Source organism: Geotrypetes seraphini, chromosome 8 (genome assembly GCF_902459505.1).
Source record: "Geotrypetes seraphini chromosome 8, aGeoSer1.1, whole genome shotgun sequence".
NCBI lineage: Eukaryota > Metazoa > Chordata > Amphibia > Gymnophiona > Dermophiidae > Geotrypetes > Geotrypetes seraphini.
In genome coordinates this window covers 129,275,818-129,301,591 of record NC_047091.1, presented here as the reverse complement: position 1 = coordinate 129,301,591, position 25,774 = coordinate 129,275,818, and the positions used below count along the sequence as shown (strand labels likewise).

The window sequence follows — 25,774 nt, the reverse complement described above, 5'->3', positions numbered from 1 at the left end:
TTACTTTATACCTTTACAAACCTGAGCACCCTCTAGAGCAGGGATTCTCCACCCAGTCCTTGGAACACACCCAACCAGTCTGGTTTTCAGGACATCCACCATGAAATGCATAATTACATTTTCATGCACTGCTCTCCATCATATGCAAATATATCTCATGCTAATTCTTTATAAATATCCTGAAAACCGAACTAGGGGGCTGAGTTGAGAACCACTGCCCTAAGGTATATTTCAACCTTAGGGACTGGCAGTGTCTTCCAGCCTTATTCAGCCTTCTCTCCCCTCTCTTCATTACACCATCAAGTGATCCAGTCGTATTTTACCATATGCAGAATCAAACTTTAGAAAACTTCTGTTGTGTTCCAAATGATTCTGAGAGACCTACACCAGTGTCAAAATAGAAACAACCAGTTCTGAGCATTTTTTCTACCTTTGTGTCACATTTCAGACTAACATAGCACCAGTTTGACTTCCTATTCTCAGCACATCACACTGTGTTAATAGAATAACTGGCATCTGTCCATCTCAGCAGCAGGGTGAATCAAACTCCTACTAACAAGCTCTCAGCAAAGATTTGGTGTCGGTCTCAATCCCATCACTGGGATGACAGATGAAGTCAAATTCCACTGAGAACCAATTTATGAGGCTGATCCAATTAAAAAAAAATTAAACTAGTTCCTTAATATCCAAAAATAAGGCAAAAAAATGTAAATTTCCCAAATAAATTTTCAGGACCTAGACATTAATTCAGGAAAAGGAAGCAGCAGCAGCAGTCTCTCTTTTAACAAGGGGCTTCTCTGTTTCATAATAAAGAATATAGATAATTTTGGAAAATACTCTCACCTCATTCCCTAGAGAGCCGGGACTGAAAAAGCTGTGAGCCTTCCCCCTCAGAGCCAATGCTCCTGCACCACTCTCTACAGCACTTCCTGCCGAGATCGGCTGGGACTGCAGGAGCTAATCTTGAAGAGGGAAAGGAAAACACCAGATACCTTTGTTGGAAACAAAAGCAGTAAATCCTTGCATCAACCTATCTCAGTATTTCTTGCAAAATGCCACAGGAGACAATGTTGTCGACCTCTAATGCTCTCTTCATCCTCAGTCCTTTTGCTCTGAATTTGCTGGAATCTGGTGTCTGCTCTACAGCTGGAAGCCTTGTTTTTTTCTGATGCCAGCAGATTTTCTGATCCACTGCTGGGATATGAGAGGAGTCTGTATTCAGCTTCCAGTCTTCCAAGTGCTGACCTTTGCAGAATGCCCTTCTATGCAATAAGTAACCAGAACATAATCACCAAGGCCACAAACAAGAAGAGACGGGACAGGAACTGCTCATCTACATATAAAGGGGTCCCTGGCACAGCTGGAAAACAAGAACAGCAGTATGTTAGCCTAAGAGAGTGAACGGACTGATACTGTGCTCACCACCTGAAACACTATATGTAAGACAGCTTTGTCATTTCTCTGTGTCTTACTTACCCACCCATCCCTCTTGCTGTGAAACTGTCACAGGAATGCTTTCATGTTTCCTTTATATATACCGATATGTCAACATTTGCTTATTTCTGATCTGAAGATGGGGTTTACTTCGAAAGCTAATTATAAATTGCATTAAGTTAGGCCAATAAAAAAGGTATTACTTTATTTCTTTTAAGTTTTTATTTTATTTCTATATATAACCATAATTGTTAAGATTGTAATCTGATTTGTTATGTTTGTATGTATTTAAGCCTATGTAATGCTTATACTGTTTATAACCTGGATTTGGTGCGATATAAGATTACACATAACATAACCTGTGCTGCCTATGTCAAAACCCTCCACTTCCATTATTCAGCTGTTACCACACAATAACAATCTGATAAATTCCTGTTTATTTATGCATTTGATTTTTTGTCCACACAGATTAAAGGTAGATCTTAGGGAGCACTGGATGTGATAAGCCTCAGCTAACACTCCCAGAGCACAATGGGAGAAAGATCATTTTGCTGACACTAATGGGAAGAAGCTCTAATCTAATCTAGTCAATTTATAAAATGTCAGATCTTCAAAAAAGTTCAAAGTGAATGGTAAAATCTAGAAACTAACCAGCCAGCCAATATCTGGAAAAGGCCAGGCAGAAATAAAACATAATTCAGGAATCTAAATATTTATCAAACAGGTATTAGTTTAAATAATGACAAAATAAAAGATGAATCTTGTACTGTATTCTAATTACATTTGATAAATTATTCTAGATATAAGCAACCTCAAATAAAAAAAAGAACTTAATTTTCTTGTAATATAAACCAGCTGATGCTCATCCCGCTGAAACCTCAGCTGACGCTTACAGGACACTGCTAGAAGGAAGTTTGCCATGCTTACACACTACAGTGATAAGTAGACTAGGTTTAATACCAGGCTTTCAGAGCAATTAATTGTTGAAGGTGTCATCTCTAGAAAGTGCAGATTGTGCTTTATAAGGAACCAAATGACCCTTCCTCATGGCCAATAACCGAGTTCAATTGAATCTGAATTAATGCTTAGGATGACACTATCTGAGAGTAGCTAGATTGCAACAGAGTGAGAAAGTGCTTTAACTATCCATACCTGGAGGAGGTCGTCCATCATTTATGTTAAACGCCGTAGCAAAGATACCAAAGGGGAATGCACCAATTCCAAAAGACATTTGAAAACCTCCATCTCCAAAACCAAAGCCCTGGAAACCCTGTGAGGATAGAAAAGGAAAGGATGCAGCAGAGAGAAAAGAACTTGGAACCTTACAGAAAGTATTTTAGTGAGAATTTTGACAAATCATTTCCAAATTTATATCAGTATCTATACATACAGTATGTATAACATGCAGAGTTTCTCTGCAAACATACTCAACTTCTCCCCACTTGTGTGTGTGTGTGTTGAAAAGGCTTATGCTTTGCAGTAGCAAAATGTACAAGCAGCATAAAAAAACTACAAGTTTGCATAACTGTAGTTGACCTCCACACAAAGAAAAACTGCACGGGCAGATGTTTGGGGGAATGGGAATGAGCAGGACATAGGTCATTTGACCTCAGAGCAATCAAAATGTCTGCTTAAACAATAGATATCAAGCTATTATTTCTGGGAAAATGCTGCCATGAAATAAGGGCATACATCATTAAGGCATACTTCTTTTTAAAGTATAATTCTCTTATGATTTTTCTCAGATTTCAACTACTCTGCTATCTAACTATTGGGCCTTTTCCTAATAATAAATAATAATAGCTTTATTTATATCCCATAATACCTTTCAGTTTAAGATGGTGTACAATAAGAGGTGCTGATAACAGTGAGTTAACATTGGATGGAATTGGGAGGGGATAAGTGGGTGGGAGGGGGAACTTGTAAGAAGCAGTAGGTGTTGAACTTTTTTGGACGTTCAGACAAATTTATTGAATAAGTGTGTTTTTAGTGATTTTCTGAATATAAGGTATATTAGTGAATTCAGGAATAGGTCGCTTAGGGTGTTCCATATCCCTGCTTGGAAGGTGAGAGTCCTGTTGAGAAATCTCTTGAATCAACATCCTTTAGGGGAGGGGAATGTAAACAGGAGTGTTCTGCATGGGAACCGGAGTATGTCCTGTAGGATGAAGTGTTTCAGGAGGTAGGAGGGAGCAGTGCCGAGGAATGTCTTGCAGCAGAGGCAGCCAAATTTGAAGATTATTCTGGCCTCGATGGGTAGCCAGTGGAGTTTCTTGTAAAATGGGGTGATGTGTTCAGGTTTTTTCAGGCCAAATTACCGTATTTTCGCGGATATAACGCGCGCGTTATACGCGTTTTTACCTACCGCGCATACCCCTCGCGCGTTATATGCCTGAGCGCGGTATACAAAAGTTTTTAAACATAGTTCCCACCCCGCCCGACGCCCGATTCACCCCCCCAGCAGGACCACTCGCACCCCCACCCCGAACGACCGCTCGCACGCGCTCCCACCCGCACCCGCATCCACGATCGGAGCAAGAGGGAGCCCAAGCCCTCTTGCCCGGCCGACTCCCCGACGTCCGATACATTCCCCCCCGGCAGGACCACTCGCACCCCCACCCCGAAGGACCGCCGACTTCCCGACAATATCGGGCCAGAAGGGAGCCCAAACCCTCCTGGCCACGGCGACCCCCTAACCCCACCCCGCACTACATTACGGGCAGGAGGGATCCCAGGCCCTCCTGCCCTCGCCGCAAACCCCCCTCCCCCCCCAACGACCGCCCCCCCCCCAAGAACCTCCGACCGCCCCCCCAGCCGACCCGCGACCCCCCTGGCCGACCCCCACGACCCCCCCCCCCCCCTTCCCCGTACCTTTGGTAGTTGGCCGGACAGACGGGAGCCAAACCCGCCTGTCCGGCAGGCAGCCAACGAAGGAATGAGGCCGGATTGGCCCATCCGTCCTAAAGCTCCGCCTACTGGTGGGGCCTAAGGCGCGTGGGCCAATCAGAATAGGCCCTGGAGCCTTAGGTCCCACCTGGGGGCGCGGCCTGAGGCACATGGGCCCAACCCGACCATGTGCCTCAGGCCGCGCCCCCAGGTGGGACCTAAGGCTCCAGGGCCTATTCTGATTGGCCCACGCGCCTTAGGCCCCACCAGTAGGCGGAGCTTTAGGACGGATGGGCCAATCCGGCCTCATTCCTTCGTTGGCTGCCTGCCGGACAGGCGGGTTTGGCTCCCGTCTGTCCGGCCAACTACCAAAGGTACGGGGAAGGGGGGTGGGGGGGTCGTGGGGGTCGGCCAGGGGGGTCGCGGGTCGGCTGGGGGGGCGGTCGGAGGTTCTTGGGGGGGGTGGTCGTTGGGGGGGGAGGGGGGTTTGCGTCGAGGGCAGGAGGGCCTGGGATCCCTCCTGCCCGTAATGTAGTGCAGGGTGGGGTTAGGGGGTCGCCGTGGCCAGAAGGGTTTGGGCTCCCTTCTGGCCCAACTACACAAAGGTACGGGGAAGGCGGGTGGGGGTCGGCCAGGGGGGTCGCGGGTCGGCTGGGGACGGGCGGAGGTTCTTAGGGGGGGGCGGTCATTGGGGGGAGGGGGTTTGCGTCGAGGGCAGGAGGGCCTGGGATCCCTCCTGCCCGTAATGTAGTGCGGGGTGGGGTTAGGGGGTCGCCGTGGCCAGGAGGGTTTGGGCTCCCTCCTGGCCCAACTACACAAAGGTACGGGGAAGGTGGGTGGGGGTCGGCCAGGGGGGTCGCGGGTCGGCTGGGGACGGGCGGAGGTTCTTAGGGGGGGGGCGGTCATTGGGGGGAGGGGGGTTGCGTCGAGGGCAGGAGGGCCTGGGATCCCTCCTGCCCGTAATGTAGTGCGGGGTGGGGTTAGGGGGTCGCCGTGGCCAGGAGGGTTTGGGCTCCCTCCTGGCCCGATATTGTTGGGGAGTCGGCGGTCCTTCGGGGTGGGGGTGCGAGTGGTCCTGCCGGGGGGGGGATGTATCGGACGTCGGGGGGGGGCATCAGGCTTTCAGGATGGGGACAGACCTTCAAGGGGGGACAGGACTTCAAGGGGGGACAGTGCACGGAAAGTCAGGGGGGGTGAACGGAGAGTCGGGACAGCGCACGGAAAGTCAGGGCAGTGCACGGAAGTCAGGGGGGGTGAACGGAGAGTCGGGACAGCGCACGGAAAGTCAGGGCAGTGCACGGAAGTCAGGGGGGGTGAACGGAGAGTCGGGACAGCGCACGGAAAGTCAGGGCGGGCGAAAGGAGCGTCGGGCATCATGCGCGGTATACCCGTGAGCGCGGTATACAAAAGTTTTTGTACATATCATCGTGATTTCTGCGCGCTATACCCGTGTGCGCGTTTTACACGGGTGCGCGTTATATCCGCGAAAATACGGTAATACTAAAGTCCCAATGTTCAAAACTTAACGTGCTTTTAACTTTGATGCTAAACCAGTTCTAACTGGTTTAGCGTACAAGCATTTTAGCTTCTGATGCACAAAATGGTTCTGCAGTCTTTTCCATGCCTCGTAGCAACCTCTGAGGTTACTATGGAAATGTAGGAGGGGGTGCTGAAAAGTTCTCGTCCCAACCAACCAACTTCTTAAATTCTGAGCGTTATTTTGTCACTGTAGCTGAAGAGGGTGTTATTTTATTTTATTAAGTGCCAATTTGCAGAAACGAAATTCTATGTTTTGACATTGTTTCAGATCATTGATTGAACCACATCCATGTCATTCTCTTCTTGGGTGGGCTGAAAACTTTTCAGCACCCCCTCGCAGTACAAGGTCATTAATATTAAATAAGCACTCCAGGCAATGCCCAGACATTGCTGGGTTATGCACGAAATGAAGCACCAACCTTTAACGCTCTAAAATTACCAGCAGGTTTGGAGGTGCCAGTAGCGTTGAACACAATATACACTTCTAGTGCAATAGGTATATCATTCTAGACCAGGGATCTCAAAGTCCCTCCTTGAGGGCCGCAATCCAGTCGGGTTTTCATGATTTCCCCAATGAATATGCATTGAAAGCAGTGCATGTACATAGATCTCATGCATATTCATTGGGGAAATCCTGAAAAACCAACTAGATTGCGGCCCTCAAGGAGGGACTTTGAGACCCCTGTTCTAGACGGATGGGTATTCAATCTGAACCCACAAACTGTGCAGAAAGTATCAATCATAGTTTTCAACTCCTCCTCCTTATCCAGTGCACTGTGCTGTCCCCTTCAGTTTTTTCTTCTGCACACAGGCTGGAAGGTGTCTTTCTGATCCGATTAAAATTTTTTTTTATTTTCCCACCCATTATTATATTATTAATGGATGGGGGGGTGGGAAGGGATTCTTTTATACTTTAATGATTATAAGTAAGATTGTCAAGTGATTTGTTTAAAAAAAAATTTTTTTTTTGATTGTTTATTATACACTTGTTGTAAGATATGAAAATGAATAAAGATTTATTTAAAAAAACACCTTTTTTTATTTTCAGGTTTTTATTCCAAATTTTGGAGGTTTTGGCTCTCCAGAGATACCCAGTGTTAGTGGGTCAACTCTGCCTGGGACAAGAAGCAGATTAGGTGTCTGCAGCTAGCAGGCCAATCCCTTGGGTACCTGTTCAGCCATCCTGCTTAAATATTTAAGAAGCTCGGGGTCCATTCCCCTAGAAGCTAGCTTGCCCTCTGATTAATTATCAGGAGTTTGAGTGCAGGCTGCTTTGGACCCCATAATTGTCCATTTGGGCTTTCAGGGTGCCATCTGCGTTCTGTCTCTTCCCTTTGCACACGGGTCCATGTGGGTCTGAGACTTCAGTCCGACTGGCAGCCAAAGATCTCATCGTTTTGGAGCTGGACATTCCTTTCTGAGGCAGTATTCTCCAAATCCCAGCTGCACATGTGAACTAAAGCAGGCTGAGGCACAGTGAGTACCTGCTATTGCAGTGTATAGACAAAATGAGTGGAGGGGTGTCTTTAAAATGCTGCGCAGAGGATTGTCCTACCCTAAAAAACCCTTTTTATGTCTCTCTGTACTTTAGTTTAGTGTGTCCATTTTCAGCTGGTTTTTGGCGCTAAAATGCTGTTGCAGTGGCCACCTTGAATTTCCCAATTTTGTTTTTAAGGTCTCCATCTGCCTCAAAACACTTTTTGTTTTAACTTAAAAACATTATTGATGGACTCCTCAGACCTTAATACCCCTATATCATGCCAGATTTGCTCTGGATGACTGACTGAGGAGTGTCCGTGCGTCACGTACCTTGGGACAATTGAGGGGGGGGGCAGGAGCCTCGGGCATAGCCCCCACAGATGTTTCTAGGGCTGTGGAGCTGCAGAGGATTGCACCTGAGGGGAGTAAAATGCTTCCAAAACCCTGGGGTAGTGACTTAGAGAAGTGCAGATACCATCGAGCCCAAGAAAAGTAAACTGGAATCTTCCATGGGGAGCCCAGAGCTACCTCGGCAAGGGTTCACCCCTGACTTTGTGAATCTCATGTGGCAACAGGCACCCAGTTCAGGGACAATGAACTTGGTCTCAGAGGAAGTGGTCCATTAACAGGCTGGAACTACGAGCCATACGCCTGTTGTTACAGGCATTGGAGAGTTCCCTACATGGCAAGGTGGTCAGTTTTCATGGTCAATGCCACGGAGGTGGCTTATGTCAATCAGCAGGGAGGCACCAAGAGTGCTCCGTGGTGAATGGAAGCCCAATTGTTCCGTGGGGCAGAGAGTCACCTGCAAACACTTATCGGTGGCGCATGTAGCGGGAGTGGACAGCATACAAGATGATTATCTAAGCATTCAGACTCTAGACCTGGGAGAGTGGTCATTGTCTCAAAGAGCCTTCCAAAGATTTGGATAACAATGGAGGTCAGCCAACATTTGAATTAATGGCCATGGCAACCAACAAGAAAGAGGCACACTTCTTCATCCAACTTTAGGAAAAGGAAGGACATAAAAAGTGCTGAGGTATGTAGAGCTCCATAAATGTTTTCACTGGTTAATATTCTCCTCTCATTTATTTTATTTATTTAATTCGTTTTATATCCTATCTTCCCCAGAGAGCTCAGAATGCGCTATAAATTGTTGTTCTATGTGGTTTGTTATTAATAGTTTTCATATACCTGTACGTGTTAAGAGCAGAACTACCAACAAACTATGCAAATGTGAAAATGCAAGATATATATGCTTTTTTTCTACACTGCTTTGGTGGGACATATGCAATCAGCAGCCCCAGCCATGCTGGTATATGTTTTTAATGAACACATATGAGATACGCTTCTAACACTAGCACATATTATAAAGTGCCCCCCCCCCCCCCACACTCTATAAAAGTATGATGAATGTATCCTGTATTTTTTAACTTCCATCTCTCATGCATTCAGCAGCCACAGATCTTCTGCTACACTTTTAATGACTGCGGATGAGATGTGCTTTTAACACATGTATCTGAGATGTGTTTTTAATACACAGAAAGATTAGATTCTTACCTTGATAATCTTTTTTCTTGTAAATAGGTGTGTCATTCTCAATGGATAGGTATTTAATCTGAACCCGCTAACTGTGCAGAAGGTATTGGAATTTTCAACTTCTCCTCCTTATCCAGTGTACTATGCTGCCCCCTTCAGTTTGTACCAAAGCAGGCGATAGCCCCTATAAGATAAACATAAGAACAGAGAGCATGACAAAATTCCTCAAACACAGGTGCATTCTGTTCTCTGCCCCCTTCCCTCCCTCAAATGTCATGTGTCTATGATGTGCCTCAATAAGGTACACATACGATTTATGCCTCTTTCCATGAATTATTCTGCTCATGTGTCAGTCGCTTTCTCCAACAACTAATCTGATAAAATTTCTATGACTCTCATTTGCATGCAAATTTTTTTGAGCATCGCTCGTTGTTTAAATTAGAAATCAGAAAATTTACCGGCACTAGAACAGCACACAGAATTTTAACAGGGACTTTTGAGCATCAGACCATCAGGCCCTCAGTCTCTAGCATTTTCTGTGTTCCCTTCATCAAAGTTTCCAATTCTGATAAATGAGTTCACCCAGAGTACAAGGTATATCACCTGTTGTCTTGGGGAAGTATGCATAAACAAATTAACGCCATTGATCTAGCACACCATTGCAATTAACAGACAATTTGAATTTTACTGTTGGTAGAATTGTGACCAGCTGGAAACAAACAAAGGAGATCAAAACTGAGAACTGTTTATTGGCTTGACCTTATTCACAATGGGCCATTTAGTTGTTATGAATGGGTCAAATCTCTACCTAGAACCCTATTTAAGCTACAGTCCCTGAATGAAAGGAGGAGGCCTTGCTCCTTGTCTAGAGGAATTTGTTCTGGGAGAACAATGCCTCCAGACTGTCCTGCCTTTGTCATGTGTTCTGTCATTATCTGTTTTGTCATTTGTGCATTCATCTTGCTGTGTATTCCTTCCTTTCTTGATGTACAAGTATAACTTTTCCCCTTTCTCTTGATATTGTATAGGAGAATAAAGTGGAATTACTGGTTGTGAGACCATGGTAAAGTGGTGTGTGTGTTTATCTTTGGTTTTGCGTGTTAGGTGTAAGTGTTTAGGAAGGAGGGTAGCCCCCCCCCTTTTCTAGTGTGGGCACACCCAAATCCCTAAGACAGACCAATATACAGTCCTCCTCACCTACTTCTCACTTACATATATAATCCATAGTTAGGTGTGTATACACAACCTGCCATGAAGATCTGACATGCTGGGACAAGAATGAGGGCAGGCAACTATACAGTCCTCTGTGGAATTTCACAGGTAGATGCTAGTTTTAAAGCTTATGCTAATAAAACAAAATCAATATAATTTCCTTTTGAATCCTGCACCATTTACAGTTTGTTGGGCTGTTCATGAGGTGGGACCTGCTTGGAATATTACAGCAGTAAGTCAGCAGTAAGACAACTGAGGCCTGTGTTGCCAAGAAGGCTAAAAGCAAAGCAAAGAATAAAATAGAGACTAAGAGAAGTCAAGAAGAGATCTGGGTAGTAACAAATCAAGGCTCCTGGCATCATATCCTAGCCCTGTTCTGAACAAACTAGAAGCTCAAAAGAATTGTAGGAACAAAAACTTCCCATTCTATTAACTATAACTTAAACAATCCTGCTTATGCCATACTGTAAGATTTATGTGGCAGAAACTATACTACTATCTCTGTTCTAGGAAAGCTTTCACTCCTATTTTTTCCTCTGGAAAGAGCACAGGGTGAAAGGGGCCAAGTTTGTAGAGATAAGAGAGATAAGAGGCCCTGCTACAAGCCAAAAAAAAGAGCACTCTTTTCAGGTGCATTAAAAAGAGCAGAACCTAAAAGGGAACTAAGCCTATTCCTTTCGGGGAGATGGAGGCCCTGCTACTGGAAAGAGAGGGGAGCACTCTATTCTGTTTTCTCATGGGAATTAAACAGGAACCTCCCCCCTAAAGCCTGTCTCAGAAAAGGTACACATTTGCCCAGAAAGGGGGAAAGCAATTGTCAAGGAAAGGGTTAGGCCAAGAACAGAAATATTCCTTAATCACCAATCTCAGAGCTGCTGCAATTAGGTCCCAGCTGAATTACAGTACAAACTGCAACTCTTTCATCAGGTGACTGCAGCTCCCACTCTCATTCCTGGCCCTCAGCACCCTTCTTTATTCTAAAAATCTAGTCATACTTACCCCTCTGTTCTCTGGTTCTGGTCTCTGACCTTGAGGTCGAGGGGGAGTTTTCTCTCTGCAGAGAGAAGTAAAAAATATATAAATCTAGTGTCTATATAAAGGTCTCTCAAGAAACCAGGAATAGAACATGAATACTTAGAGACATTCAATCTGCACAAGGTAAACTCTCCTAGGAGTCCCCAGTTACCTTTTCGTACAGGACAGGGGATCTGCACAAGGAACACTCTCCTATGAGTCTCCTTGCCAATCTCTTTTACATGTGAGATATGGGATCTACTCTGTATATCTCTCAGCCACAAAATTTTACTTATCTGTCAGCAGCTGGTGTCTGAGATGTGAAGCAAACCAGTTTGCCATTGTCTCTCAAAACGTACAAATACTATCTTCTAACCAGTCTGTCTTCTGATGCTCCTTAGGACACTTCACTGTCTTTAAACCTCCAGGGGACACTGCCCTTAAACATGAGCTTAAGGGTTCTATTTACTTTGTTCTGGTTATTCTACCAGAGGCTCATCTGACAAAATACCAGACACAGAATACTTGTATCTCTGATGTGATAAATAGTATACACCAGAACGTATTAGAATCAACTCAAATAAAACAGAAGTTCAGCTACTCAGATTTGCTTAGATGCAATCCAAAGCTGGTTACTGCAGCTTTCTGTTACTGTTAATTTGCTGTTAGTTGGTATCTTGATATTCATTTGGACTCAGCATTCATGAGTATTCAGTGTTACCAGTAGTTAACAAAACCTTACAAAAATAATGCCCATTCCTCAGAGTCAGATTTCAAATGTAAAATTCAAGTTAATATTGCCTCTGTTTTATATAGTCTATAGCAGTGGTTCTCAACCTTTTCTCAGTAGGGACACATGATTGACGATGCTCACATATATGACCTTCATGGACCTTTGGTCTGATACAGTATGGCAACATTTATGAATTAAATTATCTACCCACAATAACAGGTACGGATCATAATTAGCACATTTTCTCCATAGACGTGACCATACAAAAAAAAAAACCCAACACAAACAATGATTCATATATCTTTGGAGTGTGATAGCAAGCTCTCTCCACTACCAGGCAAGTTGTGAAATATAAAACCTAAAAAAAAATTCCAACTTAAATAAATGTAGCAAATCTACCATACAATAGTAACATGAATTCTTATGATTTAAACAACATAACCCTTATCTAAGAACAGGTAGCACTACAAATATTGCATGGGGCCCTAGAAAGCTAATGCACCTACTACAAGTAAAACAGAACAACTGGAATTGAAACAGAGAAACATGATGACAGATAAAGGCCAAATGGTCCATACAGTCTGCCTATCCACAGCATCCACTATCTCCTCCTCTCCCCAAGAGATCTCACATGCCTGTCCCATACTTTCTTGAATTCAGTCTTTGTCTCCACCACCTCTATAGGGAGTGTTGGCTAGTGTAATGCCCTTACCTGGGGTCTTGCTGCCCAGTGCTACCTCTACCATAAAGAGGGATCACTTTCTCACGGCTGATGCCTGCTTTACATACAGGGCACACCTGCCGATTTGGTCTAGTCTCCAACCACTGAAATGGTGAAAATAAAATATTAGCCAAAGCTTATTGCAAAGAAACAAAGGCATGACAATGTGCACAACAGGAGAATGAAGAAATAAAAAATCAAAACGATATACAGGCAGTCCCTGGTTTAAGAATGCCCAACTTACGTCAAACTCGCATTTATGAACTGGGGTTGTGCCCCTTCCTCCTCCCTTTCTGTCCCAATGCGCCCTTCGTCATCATTCCTTCCTTTCTGCATCCCAAATTTGTGCCTCCTGCTGGTGTTAACCCTCTCTGGCCAGTTCCCTCCTCCCATCGCAGTTCTCTTTGAAAAGCTGCAGCTCACCAAGCAGCCTGACTCTTCGTGCCTTCTGTGGGTGTTCCTAAGACCGGCTCTCTCCTCTACTGGCACTTCTCTTTGTAAAGCTGTGGCCGCTGGTTCTTGCACATGGTTTGCAGCTGATCTGGAAGCTTTCCCTCACGTCAGAGGGAAGGCTTCCGGGTCAGCCACGAGCCATGCGCAGGAACCAGTGGCCACGCCTTTGCAAAGAGAAGTGCCACTGGGAGGAGAGTTTCAAGAGAGCCGGCCAGAGAAGGTAAACACCTGCGGGAGGCATGAAGGGTCTGGCTGCATGCAGGAACTGTGGCCACAGCTGCAAAGAGAACTGCAATGGGAGGAGGGAGCAAGCCAGATGAGGTAAACACCCACGGGAGGCATGAATTTGGGATGCAGAACAGAGGGAAAGATGATGAGTGAGGGGTGCGTTGAGACACACAGAAGGGAGGAGGAGGGTTGTGTTTGGACAGGAAATGAGAAGCAGGGTCGCGTTGGGACACAGAAGAAAGGGAGAGAGCACAAATTTTGGACAAAGGATGGAAGGAGGGAGGGAACCTGAACTTGGGAGATAGGATGGAACAATGGAGGGAGTGAGGGAAAGAGATGCTGAGATGGTAGAGGGAAAAGAAAGGGAGAATTGTTGAGCATGGGTGCCGAGTGAGAGGGAAGTGACAGAAGAAATGAAGAAAGAGGTGAATTGTTGGGCATAGGGAGGGAGAAAGAAATATTGGACTTGGTGATGGGAGAGGTATAGATGCATGGGGAAGAGAGAAAATGTTGGATGTGGTGGTAGAGAGGGAACAGTTGGACGGATGAAGAACAAAAGTAAGTGTAAACCTCCTATCTTTTCTTTTTATTTAAACTACAGTACTTTGTTTTGAGGACTGTTTCTTTAATGTTTTTATAGACTGTGTACTGTACAGGATCCGAGTTACATACTTAAAAAGGTTTAAAAAATGGAACTCATTCTTAATGTGGGGACTGCCTGTACTTCATGCTGGGTAATGTAATGTAATGTATTGTATAAGTATCTGAAGGCAATTACATATCTCACCTGATGTAAACAAGGCCAGCTGCAAACATTCCAGGGAGATGGCGTAAAAGATGAGGAGAGAAAGATATTAGAACCCTTTCAGTATATACAATAGTAATACAACTTGTGTGGTACTGTGATGGGCATTCTCAGCCCACATTCCTTCCTCTCTTGTACCCAAAAGCAGGGAAAGTAAGTATATGCAAGACACAGAGCAGCAATGTAGGACAATGTACCAACCAAATCTGCTATAATAAAACCCTAAGCTACTTCAAACTTCGTGATCTCTGCGTCCATGATCCGTAGCTTCGTACCAGTAGAACGAGCCTGTGGCGTTTTGTGTGCGGCGGTTTTCTGGCTCCTACTGCACATGTGGAGGCATGCAGTTTGAAATGGTGACCACCACGGCGGCGACTCCGCCTCCTGCCTTCACTCCACTTCCCCCTCCCACCCTAACTCCATCTAAGAGGACCACAGATGCAAGGACTGAGAGAAAGTAAGGGAAAAGGGGTACTTCTGCAAATGTCCAGGTCTCAGCACGAGGCCAGACCTGCAATGGAAGCAGCCGCGATTTGGGAGCAGGTATTGATGGATAGGGGGAGCAGGGAAAAGGTGCTGCTGGACAGTGGGGAGATAAAAGGAAGGTAGAAGGGCTACTGCTGGACAGGGGGAACAGTGAAGGGGTGCTGCTGGACAGGTGGGAGGTAAAAGGAAGGTAGAAGGGCTACTGCTGGACAGGGGGAGCAGGGAAGGGGTGCTGCTGGACACAGGGGAGGTAAAAGGAAGGGAGAAGGGCTACTGCTGGACAGGGTGAGCAGTGAGGGGTGGTGGTGGACAGCTGAGGAGAGAGAGAAAGAAAGAAAGACAGACAGAAAGTGGCCAAGGAGGGAGAGAGAGAAAGAAAGAAAGAAAGACACACACATCTATTCTAGCACCCGTTAATGCAACAGGCTTAAAGACTAGTAGTAAATAATTCCCAAGCACTGTCACTGACTAGGACACACACTGGTACACATATAGTTCCAAAGAGACAAACACAGTTATACACTCACCAGAAGAGATGCCCACAAAGACTAATCACAGCATCCTTTGCTGTATCCAAGCAAATGTTACATTCGAATGTGCTATCCTGACTGAAACTCTCCCCAGAACCATTGCTGTTAGCTCCTCCAGGGCTGGAGTTCTCAGCAGAGCTTGATGCTGTTGGGCCTGTAGTTGCCATTGTCCAGAATCAGGAAGAGATTCAGAGCCGTAACAGACTAAAACCCCTATAGGAGATTAAAGACAATGAAAGTCAGCACTTGCTGATGTGCCTACCGGGCCACACATTTTCCAGTGGGAACCAGGGATACAATCAATGAGCTAAAGGAACAATCCACATATCCCTATCTTCTTTTTTTTTTTTTTACCAGGTTGCTTATATTCCTTCTATATTACCCTACAAAGAGACATAGTGGGGGTAGAAAGAATAGAAACTTTGTTAAACTGACTGAAAGATGACTAAAAGAGTTGAAGGGTGAACAAGGAATGTATGTTGAAACTGGCTTCCTAGAAAAAAAGGCACTGGCACTCTGATACTAATGCAGAGACTGAACACAAATACCCACCTGCAGAAGAAAAGAATTACCACCCATTGGCAGACTGATGAGAGAAGGGAAGGCGAACATAACAACATGCAGGCCTTAGAGCCTACATATAGGCAGACAGAGAGGGGAGAGAAAACTAAAGACAGGAAAGGAATGAGACAGGCAGAGAGGCGAGAGAACCAAAGACAAAGAAGGAACGAGCTATTGAGAACTTAATATTTAACAAAACATTTTCATTTTGCATACTTACCAATATAAGTCAGAAGACAGCAAAACAAGACAGGGCTTGTAAAGGCCTGTACAACCATGCACAACCAGAGCACAGAAAATAGAGCACTACACAATGAGAATGGTACATTGTGTATGAAGGGGAGAGCACACTCTCACTACTCTGAGCTTTTTCACTCTGTTACATCATGTTCCATATACTCCCTGAAGGGACTTCCACATCTATCAGCACAGAGAGGACCTTGGTGGGCAAAATCAGAGCTTTCTGTTTCCAAATACTTCAAGCAGACTTGCTAGAAATCAAGCCCATTTCATGCATGTCCTGCCTGGGAACAGAGCCACATAGGGCTTGGTCCTACTTAAAAATTGCTGCACTGGGTGAGACCAAGGGTTCATCTAGTCCAGTATCCTGTTTCCATTTCAGGTCATAAGCACAAGACAGGATTCCAACAGCAGTAAGATTCCACGCTACTTACCCCTCTGAGGATATACACTGGTCTACCTCAAGAATGGTTTATGGACTTTTTTTCCAGAACCCAATTATGCTAACTGCTGTTGCCCCATCCTCCAATAACGAGTTCCAGTACTTTATTTTATTTATTTATTTATTTAAAAAGCTTATATCCCACTTAAATCTAAGCAGGTTACAAAAATATATACAAATATATAACATAAAAATGACACAAAATTGTAACATAAAACAATCCTTATAACACTTTCAAACAAAATAATTATTTAAGTCACTGTTTAGTAATCATTCAAAAAGCTTCAATAAAAAGAGATGTTTAATAATATACAGATTTTTAAAAAATATTTGAAATCATCCTCAAGTATCCTACCAAGTTATTCCATAAAATTACTCCTTCCATAGAAATGGCTGTAGACCTAGTACTCAACACATAATACAAAGGCTGGTCACTGCTAAGACCCCCCTGGTAATTTTCCCAGCGTAATATTGAATGCAATTGACCCTCAGAAATGCCACCAGCCACTCAAATATGTTTCATAGTGGTTGGATTTATATATTATATCCTCACCGGGACATTTTTGTTTTGTTTTTAAATTTGTGAATGTCTTAATTTTTCATAAGGTGCAATAGTGCCAAAGTAAAACTTATTGTAGATAAGAGCTAATATTTAGCTTAGCTATACTGGTCCATTCTAAGGGATACTGTCACCAACATGTTTCACCCAACATGGGTTTCATCAGGGCTGTGATCCCTCAATTAGAATGTGTTTCCCACGACGCGACCACTCTATAGGTTTTAAACACATTCTAATTGAGGGATCACAGCCCTGATGAAACCCATGTTGGGTGAAACATGTTGTGACATGTTGGTGACAGTATCCCTTAGAATGGACCAGTATAGCTAAGCTAAGTATTAGCTCTTATCTACAATAAGTTTTACTTTGGCACTATTGCACCTTATGAAAAATTAAGACATTCACAAATTTAAAAACAAAACAAAAATGTCCCGGTGAGGATATAATGTATAAATCCAACCACTATGAAACATATTTGAGTGGCTGGTGGCATTTCTGAGAGTCAATTGCATTCAATATTACGCTGGGAAAATTACCAGGGGGTCTTAGCAGTGACCAGTCCTTGTATTATATGTTGATTTCTACTTTCCCATCTTTAGAGACTTTTTCAACTATATAGTTTGCACTGTAGACCTAGTACTGGCATATTTCACTTCCTGCATCCCTTCCAAGGATAGACACGTTGCATTCTCTGATCTCAAGGATCAAGATGAATGGTGTAAAGTTACAGTATGAGAAAGATACCAAAATGTATTTTGGTAAATAGTCTGAAAAACTAACACGTGATTTGATTGGTAACCAATGTACTGTAGTTGTCACAATAAAGAAGTCACATGCTCAAACCTTGTTAACTCCTAGAATTAAACGTATTGCAGCATTATGAAACACTTGCAATGGTAGAAAGTTCCAAGATAGTAGATAGCTCCAAGATATTAGTAGCAGAAAGCTCCAAGATACAAAGCACTGCAATAGTCTAGTCTCTGTAATATTCTGTACTATAAGACGAAAATCATAGCATGAGAGCATTGGTTTTAATCTAATCAAAAGACAGATTTCACAATAGACATATTTTGTTCTTTAATATTCAAAAGTGAACCTATCCAAACACACCCAAAATTTTTATCATCTTTCGTACTGGAAGCATAACCATGTCCACTTCAACAAATTCTGACCACAAAGGATCTTAAACTCATTCTATCAACATTAGTTCAGTTTTTGCAAAATTCAAAACTAATTTATGACAACTCATCTAATCTTTGACTGCATGCAGACACCGAGTTAATTTATTCCTTAACTTTGCCAATCCCAACATGGGAAAAAAATTGAACGTCTGCATACAGACGATAACTAATTCCCAAATTCTGGAATACCTGTACACCACCCAGGGATGCTAAATACAGGTTAAATAGAAGTGCCGATAAAGCAGATCCTTGCAGAACTCTCCTATTGATCAACATCATTGTAGGCAAACATCCATTACTCTGTATCTGCATCGATCTATCCTGAAAGTATGAAACAAACCAATTATATACTGTTCCACCTATCCCCATATTGGACAGAGTACTTAACAAAATCTTATTATAAACCATATCAAAGACTGATGACATATCCAATGAGACAAGACAGAAGTTTTATATCTATTCCTCTTCTTAATTCATCCATCATTCAACACTATGCCACTTTCAAAATCCATATTGATGATTTTCTAACAAATTCTCTTTCTCAACATAATCCTATAGGTGTCTTTGAACTATCTTCTCAATAATTTTGCCTACAAATGGCAACACTGCAATTGGCCTATAATTCCCTAAAACAGTCACATCCAATTTTTCCTTTTTCAATAATGGTTTGTAATATGCTAAACTCGTGGCAAGCTAGCCTGTACACTCAGGAAAGGTTGAGACCAAACACCAGTTCATAAGAACAAAACACTTTTTATTCTTTGAGTTTGCCTGATACTTTACAAACAGCTAGCTTGGCTTACCTCTGCCAAGCAGTACAGATATCAGTCCTTTTCCCACAGCTCTGCCCAGCAGTACAGACATCAGTCCTTTTCCCACAGCTCTGCCCTCAGCTGATGTCTAGGGAAAAATCAGGAGTCGAATCATCGAATTCCCTTCTTATGCGAGTCTGCACATCGGATCCATAAGAAAATAAAGTTCAAAGTCTGACAGAAATTAAGAAACTAGAACTGGAATACTGAGCTGCACATCTAGAAGGTATCCAGTAGCCATGATCTGGGATCCATTCCCCATCATAACCGAGCTTGTCCGAAGTACTCAATACATAGAGAGGATAGGATGATATGTAGAGGAGAGAACAATGATGCTCCCTGATGTCTTCGGTACCACTCTGATGAAAAGGCATGTTCTCCCAAACTGCAGCCAATGAGAAGCTCTGTCATGATATAGACCAGTGGTTCCCAACCCTGTCCTGGAGGACCACCAGCCAGTCTGGTTTTTGGGATACCCTAATGAATATGCATGAGAGAGATTTGCATATAATGGAGGTGATAGGTATGCAAATCTTCTCCATGCATATTCATTAAGGCTATCCTGAAAACCTGACTGGCTGGTGGTCTTCCAGGACAGGGTTGGGAAACTCTGATTAGATCGATGTAAATGATGCGAAGCAGAGTGACACTTAGGAGCAGAGTCCCAGAAGGTACCTTGCGACCTGAAAGAGCTATGTTGAAGCTGGGCCAGTACTGAGGCCTAAACATATACTTCGTTTGAACCTGCTCCAATGTGCACAGAAAGTCATCGACCCTGGAACGTATATCCTGCACCGATACCTAAGACCTATCTGGTTTTTCCTTTCTTCTCATCTGAAGAACAACAATTTTGTAACTTTTACCCTCCCTTTTTCCTTTCCGTATGTACCTGAGTATGTTTGTTTTGTCAGTTTGTTTGTTTCCCTTTTAAAAAAAAAACTGTACAACGTATATTTTATTGTTATTCGCTTAGTATGTAATAAGCGATTCATCAAATTTGATTAAACTTGAAACTTGAACTTGAAACTATCAATGGTGCTGCAGGGTGTCGAGGGGTGAGAGACCTCAAAGAGAATGAACACCCAATAGGAGACACAGCCTGCACCGAAGGAGAATGCTGGCATCGATGTGGAGGTATTCCTCTCAATGTACACCCCTTGGATCCAGGCCTGTACCAACAGTGTAAACGCCCCAGTACTGAAGAAAAGACTGTTACTGTATCAAGGCTCGATGTTCATCGATGCTACGATGCAAGAAGAACTTGGAGAAGGTACCATTGCTGAACATGCTACACTTAGCATAAATCGGTACCGATGCAGATCGATGCATGAAGAGGAGGTACCAGAATCATATATCATTAAGTGGTATCAACAGTGCCACAGGCATCGAAGCATGAGTGCCTGAAAAGGCGATGCGCTTCAGAAACGACAACCTGTATTATCCATAAAGCCATGAATCAAATAGACTCGATGCTCAAGTGGCAGGGCACTATCCACTGCGATGCCTCTGTGCCTCAATGTCATAGAAGAAGGGCATGCATGAATTTACTCGATGCAAGAAGCCCATGAAGTCTCTCAACATAGATGAGACATTGGTTACACAAAGGCAAACATCAAATAGACTTGATGCTAATATGCCACCGATGGTCAAAGTCTACTGGTAATGACAAGTCCCAGTTGCTCTAAGTTTGACTCTAGATCTATAATCTGAATAAAGAAAAAGAAACAAGAGAAGAAAAACTTTGGTATTCATCAATAGTGTTTGACTTCCTCTAATAGATAGCCCTGGAGTCAGACACAGTCTGAATGGATGAGCCAGGGTGGTAGTAGAAACAAGGCTGAAAATCCATTGATGATCATGGAGGAACTAAGGATGGAAATTTGTGTGAAGGCTTCTAAACACAAAGAAGTTTTTGAAGAAAGTTCAACATTTCTTTTTCCTTCTACTTTTCTTCTGTTTTCAAAAGAAAAGTAGACAACAGATAGAAGAAAAGAATTGAAATAAAAAAGAAATGGGAAGGCAACTCAATGGAGTAACAAGAGATACATTTTCTTCACTAAGGAGACTGCTAAGGAAGCTATGGAACCACGGGGTACAAGGGGAGGTCCACCGATGGATCAAAAACTGGCTGGCGGACAGGAAACAGAGGGTTAGAGTAAAGGGCCATTACTCAGACTGGCAATGGGTCACGAGCGGAGTTCCGCAGGAGTCGGTACTGGGACCACTACTGTTCAATATATTTATCAACGACCTGGAGGCAGGAACGAAATGTGAGGTTATTAATGACACCAAGCTATATAGCAAGGTAAATAACACGGAGGACTGCGAAGATCTCCAAAAGGATCTGACAACACTGGAAAAATGGGCCAAAAAGTGGCAAATGAGCTTCAACATAGGGAAATGCAAGGTCATGCATATAGGGAAAAAGAACCCGATGTTCACTTACAAAATGGGGGGTTCACCGCTAGGGGTGAGCAACCTTGAAAGAGACCTGGGAGTGATGGTGGACACCACATTGAAGGCATCGGCGCAGTGCACCTCAGCCTCAAGGAAAGCAAACAAAATGTTGGGTATCATTAAAAAGGGTATCACGACCAGGACGAATGAAGTCATCCTGCCACTGTATCGTGCAATGGTGCGACCGCACCTGGAGTACTGTGTTCAGTACTGGTCGCCGCACCTCAAGAAGGACATGGCAGTACTTGAGAAAGTCCAGAGAAGAGCAACTAAACTAATAAAGGGCATGGAGGACCTCTCATATACTGACAGACTGAAAAAGTTGGGGCTCTTCTCCCTGGAAAAGCGGAGACTTAGAGGAGACATGATAGAAACCTTCAAGATCATGAAGGGTATAGAAAAAATAGACAGGGACAGACTTTTCAAATTAAGGGGAACCACAAGTACAAGGGGGCACTCAGAGAAATTGAAAGGGTTTAGATCAAACGCCAGGAAGTTCTTCTTCACACAGAGGGTGGTGGATACATGGAATTCGCTGCCGGAGGATGTAGTAAGTAGGAACATGCTACAGGGATTCAAAGAAGCTTTGGATAGGTACTTGGAGGACAAAGGGATAGAAGGGTACAGATAAGAATAGAGGTAAAGGTAAGTTATAAAATTAGACAGGGACCGCTGTTTCAGGTAATAGGCCTGATGGGCCGCTGCGGGTGCAGACCGCTGGGCTAGATGGACCTATGGTCTGCCTCAGCGGAGGCAACTCTTATGTTCTTATGTTATGTTCTTATGTTCACTCCACAGAAAGTGAAAAATTGATGACCTCGTGAGCTGGCATCAGCCAGGAAGCACTCATGCATGCGTAGTGCAGGCAGTCTAAAAGCTTGCAAAAGCTTAAAGTGATACTATACTTTTCACTGTCCATATCGGGGCTCCGTGGATGTCATTGCCCACGTGTGAGAATATTCTGCCTGCTTGGCTAAGGATAAATAAGAGTCAGTCGAAGGTTTTATGTACCAACTCTACAGCCTTGGTTTGCAGGGATGGGAACAAACTTTGTCCCCGTGTCATTTTCTAGGTGCCATTTTCACTAATATAAATATCATAAAATATATTACATTTTGTAATCAAAGAACTTTATATCAAATTTTATTCTAAAAGTAATATATATTCTGAAAAAAATAGGTTAATCAAATTATTATCTGTGAAATAAGAAATTTAAGCATTATAATATTTGCATGACATAAATTTAACTCTATTAGCAGTTGGAGTTGGCACATTTTCACCAACTCTGACTCTAGTAACCCAAAAATTGCTTCTGACTGAAACTGACTCCACAGGCCTGCTTGCCAGTACACAAGAGTAATTGTCCTGGGTGACTTCAATTTGACACTTGAATCCCAAGACAATGCTAGTGTCTCCAAATTCCATAAATTCCTTCTCGACAGCCAACTAAACCCTAAACCAGTATGTCACAAACTTTTTAAGCTGCTGTGCACAAACTGTGGTCGAATAGAGCAGCGTGTAATTGAACAAAGGGAGTTACAGCCTTGATAAAACTGTTTGGTGAAAAATGTTGGCTAAGATACCCCTTAACGGATGACCACATAAAAGATAAGTCACTAGTCACTTTAAAATAACCAAAAGCTGAACTATTTATTTATTTATATATATTACATAACACTAGGAGAGAGCTATGCTTTTATAACTGCCCCGATGAGGAGACAGCACTTAAAACCTAAGACAATGAATGCAATGAGTATCAGGTGGTGTTTCTGAGGGTCTCTATAAGCAACGCTTATTATATATAAGACACTTGAATGAGAACAGCAAGTGGAACAAGAAAAGCACTTGATCTATTTTCAAATATAGTAAATCTAAGAACTCACATGCTATATAAAATCTAAGAGTGGTACCAGCATGGCTGCAGTAGATGAGAGAACAAATAATGTTGCGCTCTTGAGAAAACTAGACGCAGCAGCATCCTTGATATTTGCCCCACTTGCTTACTAGCAGATGCTCCTGACCACATCATAGCCTACCACCCCAAATAGGTCTCATCGCCCTCATCCCAATTCCCAAAACTCAAAATGAAGATCTTTCAAATCCTTCAAATTATAGACTGATTGCTGGCATCCTTCTTTTTTTTTTTTTAATTCTTTATTCTTTTTTTAATCTTACAAGTGTACAAATAATAAAACATTTAAAATTAAATGCATCACTTGAATTTCTTTCTAATATAACATCAAATAAATAAATTTATTCCCTTCCCACCCACCCTTATGGCATCCTAATATTAACTAAACTTCTAGAAGTACATGTCTGTAAACAACTGCCTGTATTGAAAAATACTCATGCCTCCATAGTTCGGATTTCGTCCATAGCATAACACAGAACTTCTGTTAACTTTAACCAACAAAATCAAGCAAATATGGCACATCAGGCAATTCTATTGCAATTTGATATCTCAGCTGCCTTCCACTCAGTCGAGCACCACCTTCTCAACCAAACTAAATGAAATAGGTATTGTTGACACTGTCCTACACTAGTTCAAGGACTTCCTACAGAACAGAAAATATGTTGGCTACAAAGATGAGATTTACTACAAAAATTGGCAAGCATCCTGAGGTATCCCTCAAGGATCCCCTCTCTCCTCAATACTATACAACCTTTTCATGAGTTCACTGAGACACATTAACAACAATAGATGTCTGTTATCATATGCAGATGACATCCTCCTTCTCATTCCGATCAAGCATGACTCCACACAGATATTGTCCAAAGAATATCAAATGGCATGACAAAATACATTCCTGAGCCACACTCAACAAACAAACTTGGCACAACAAAAAACAAAGTTCTATGGTTTCATAGTACCTTGCACATTGTCCCTACAACTGTCATATTACCCTCAGGAACCACATTAGATATTGACAAAACTTCTAAAGTACTTGGTATCATACTTGATTCCACCCTTTCCTATGAACCCGGAGTCTCTCACCTATGGGGGGAAAAAAACCTTCTACAGTATGAGACAGCTGAGGCTAATCAGACCCTATTTTCATGGCAGTCACTTTGCCGTTTTGACACTAATGCTGGTGTTGTCCCAATTAGACTACTGCAATTGTCTCTATAAACTCCACCCTCATGCTCAAACTACAATTAATACAAAACACAGCAATTAGATTAATATTCAAACTAAAAAAATTGACTATCAAGCCTTACTACAAAAACCTACACTGGCTATTCATTAATGCATGTATTACCTTCAAACTATCTTGTACAATGTTCATATCCGGAAACTCTGCAGAACCACTTATAAACCTTTTCACCAATTCCTGCTCAATATCAATCTAAAACCTAAAAACTTTTCTATTAATCTTCCTTCACCCACAGGAGTTAAATATAAGTGCACATTTAACACATTGTTCACTTACCTTGGCACCAAAGAAACAGCCTTCCAACAGATATCAAGACGGAACCCAACTAAAAAGGGTATTATAATAAATTTTAAAAGATCTGGGGGCCATTGATGACTTACTATAATGAGTAGACACCATTTTCTATTGAAAGTATATTTGCAAATGGGAAGAGGAGGGTGAATTAAAATTTTACTATAGGTTTAATCAATAGTAAAGAATATTTATATTTGTATATTTTTGATTGAATGCTAAAGGAAAGGGTGGGTGGGAAGGGAATAAATTTATTTGTTTGATGTTATACTAGAAAGAAATTCAAGTGATGTATTTAATTTTAAATGTTTTATTATTTGTAAACTTGTTGTAAGATTAAAAAATGAATAAAGAATAATTTTTAAAAAAAGATGGAACCCAACTACTACAGATTTCAGAAGAAAATAAAGACTCTCCTCTTCAAGAACCTATACTCCACTGATAATTATCAATGCTGTACCCTGATGTTTGCACTCCCCAGTTATGCTTTGTAATCATGATGCCCCCCAAGATCCTTCATCTCTCGTATCTGTATCTCCTTCATTGCACATTGTCTACTTTACATTCTGTTCTATTGTAACTTCAAAACATGTGAACCACTAAAATTGCAAGTCGCTTTGAACCTGGTGGAGCATCGAGCAACTCAGAAACCGCAGATTAGTTAGACAAAACAATTCAATACAAAATCCAAATTTTTAAACCCTCAGACTGAGAGCAGTAATAGACAAGATAATGGGGGGGGGGCACTACTGGGGGCGGAATGAGCCAAGATTTATTGTTCTTGCCTGCAAACGATATTAAGCGTGGGATCACAGCTCCTTTGCTCGGATCAGTAGTTTCTCAAGTACGCACCAGACAACGACCTCCCGTTAATACACGACACTAACCAAGAACCTTTCACTTCCGCCTCCAGCTGCCGTTTCCTTTCCAGTAATCCGAACACGTCCCGCCTCTGTCTGGTTTGGAGGCGGGTGATGAAATGAATACCACACATCAGCGACAATCTGACCCGGAAGA

At 42.8% G+C, this 25,774-nt stretch overlaps 1 protein-coding gene across 2 annotated transcripts; it reads right to left on the bottom strand.

Annotated features, from left to right (window-relative positions):
* Positions 1-358: 358 nt before the first annotated feature.
* On the bottom strand, positions 359-25,765 carry RNF185 (ring finger protein 185). 2 transcript variants are annotated; one of them, XM_033954129.1, is made up of 7 exons: positions 25,645-25,765; positions 15,057-15,272; positions 14,026-14,044; positions 12,549-12,661; positions 11,089-11,143; positions 2,587-2,704; positions 359-1,360 (listed from the first exon to the last, which is right to left on the bottom strand). In XM_033954129.1, the coding sequence occupies exons 2-7, from the start codon at positions 15,224-15,226 to the stop codon at positions 1,263-1,265; spliced, it is 573 nt and encodes a 190-aa protein (XP_033810020.1). In that variant the 5' UTR covers positions 15,227-15,272; positions 25,645-25,765; the 3' UTR covers positions 359-1,262. The 2 variants fall into 2 exon arrangements, with proteins under 2 accessions (XP_033810020.1, XP_033810019.1); XM_033954128.1 differs by having other exon boundaries at positions 25,543-25,738.
* Between the last annotated feature and the right edge of the window lie 9 nt (positions 25,766-25,774).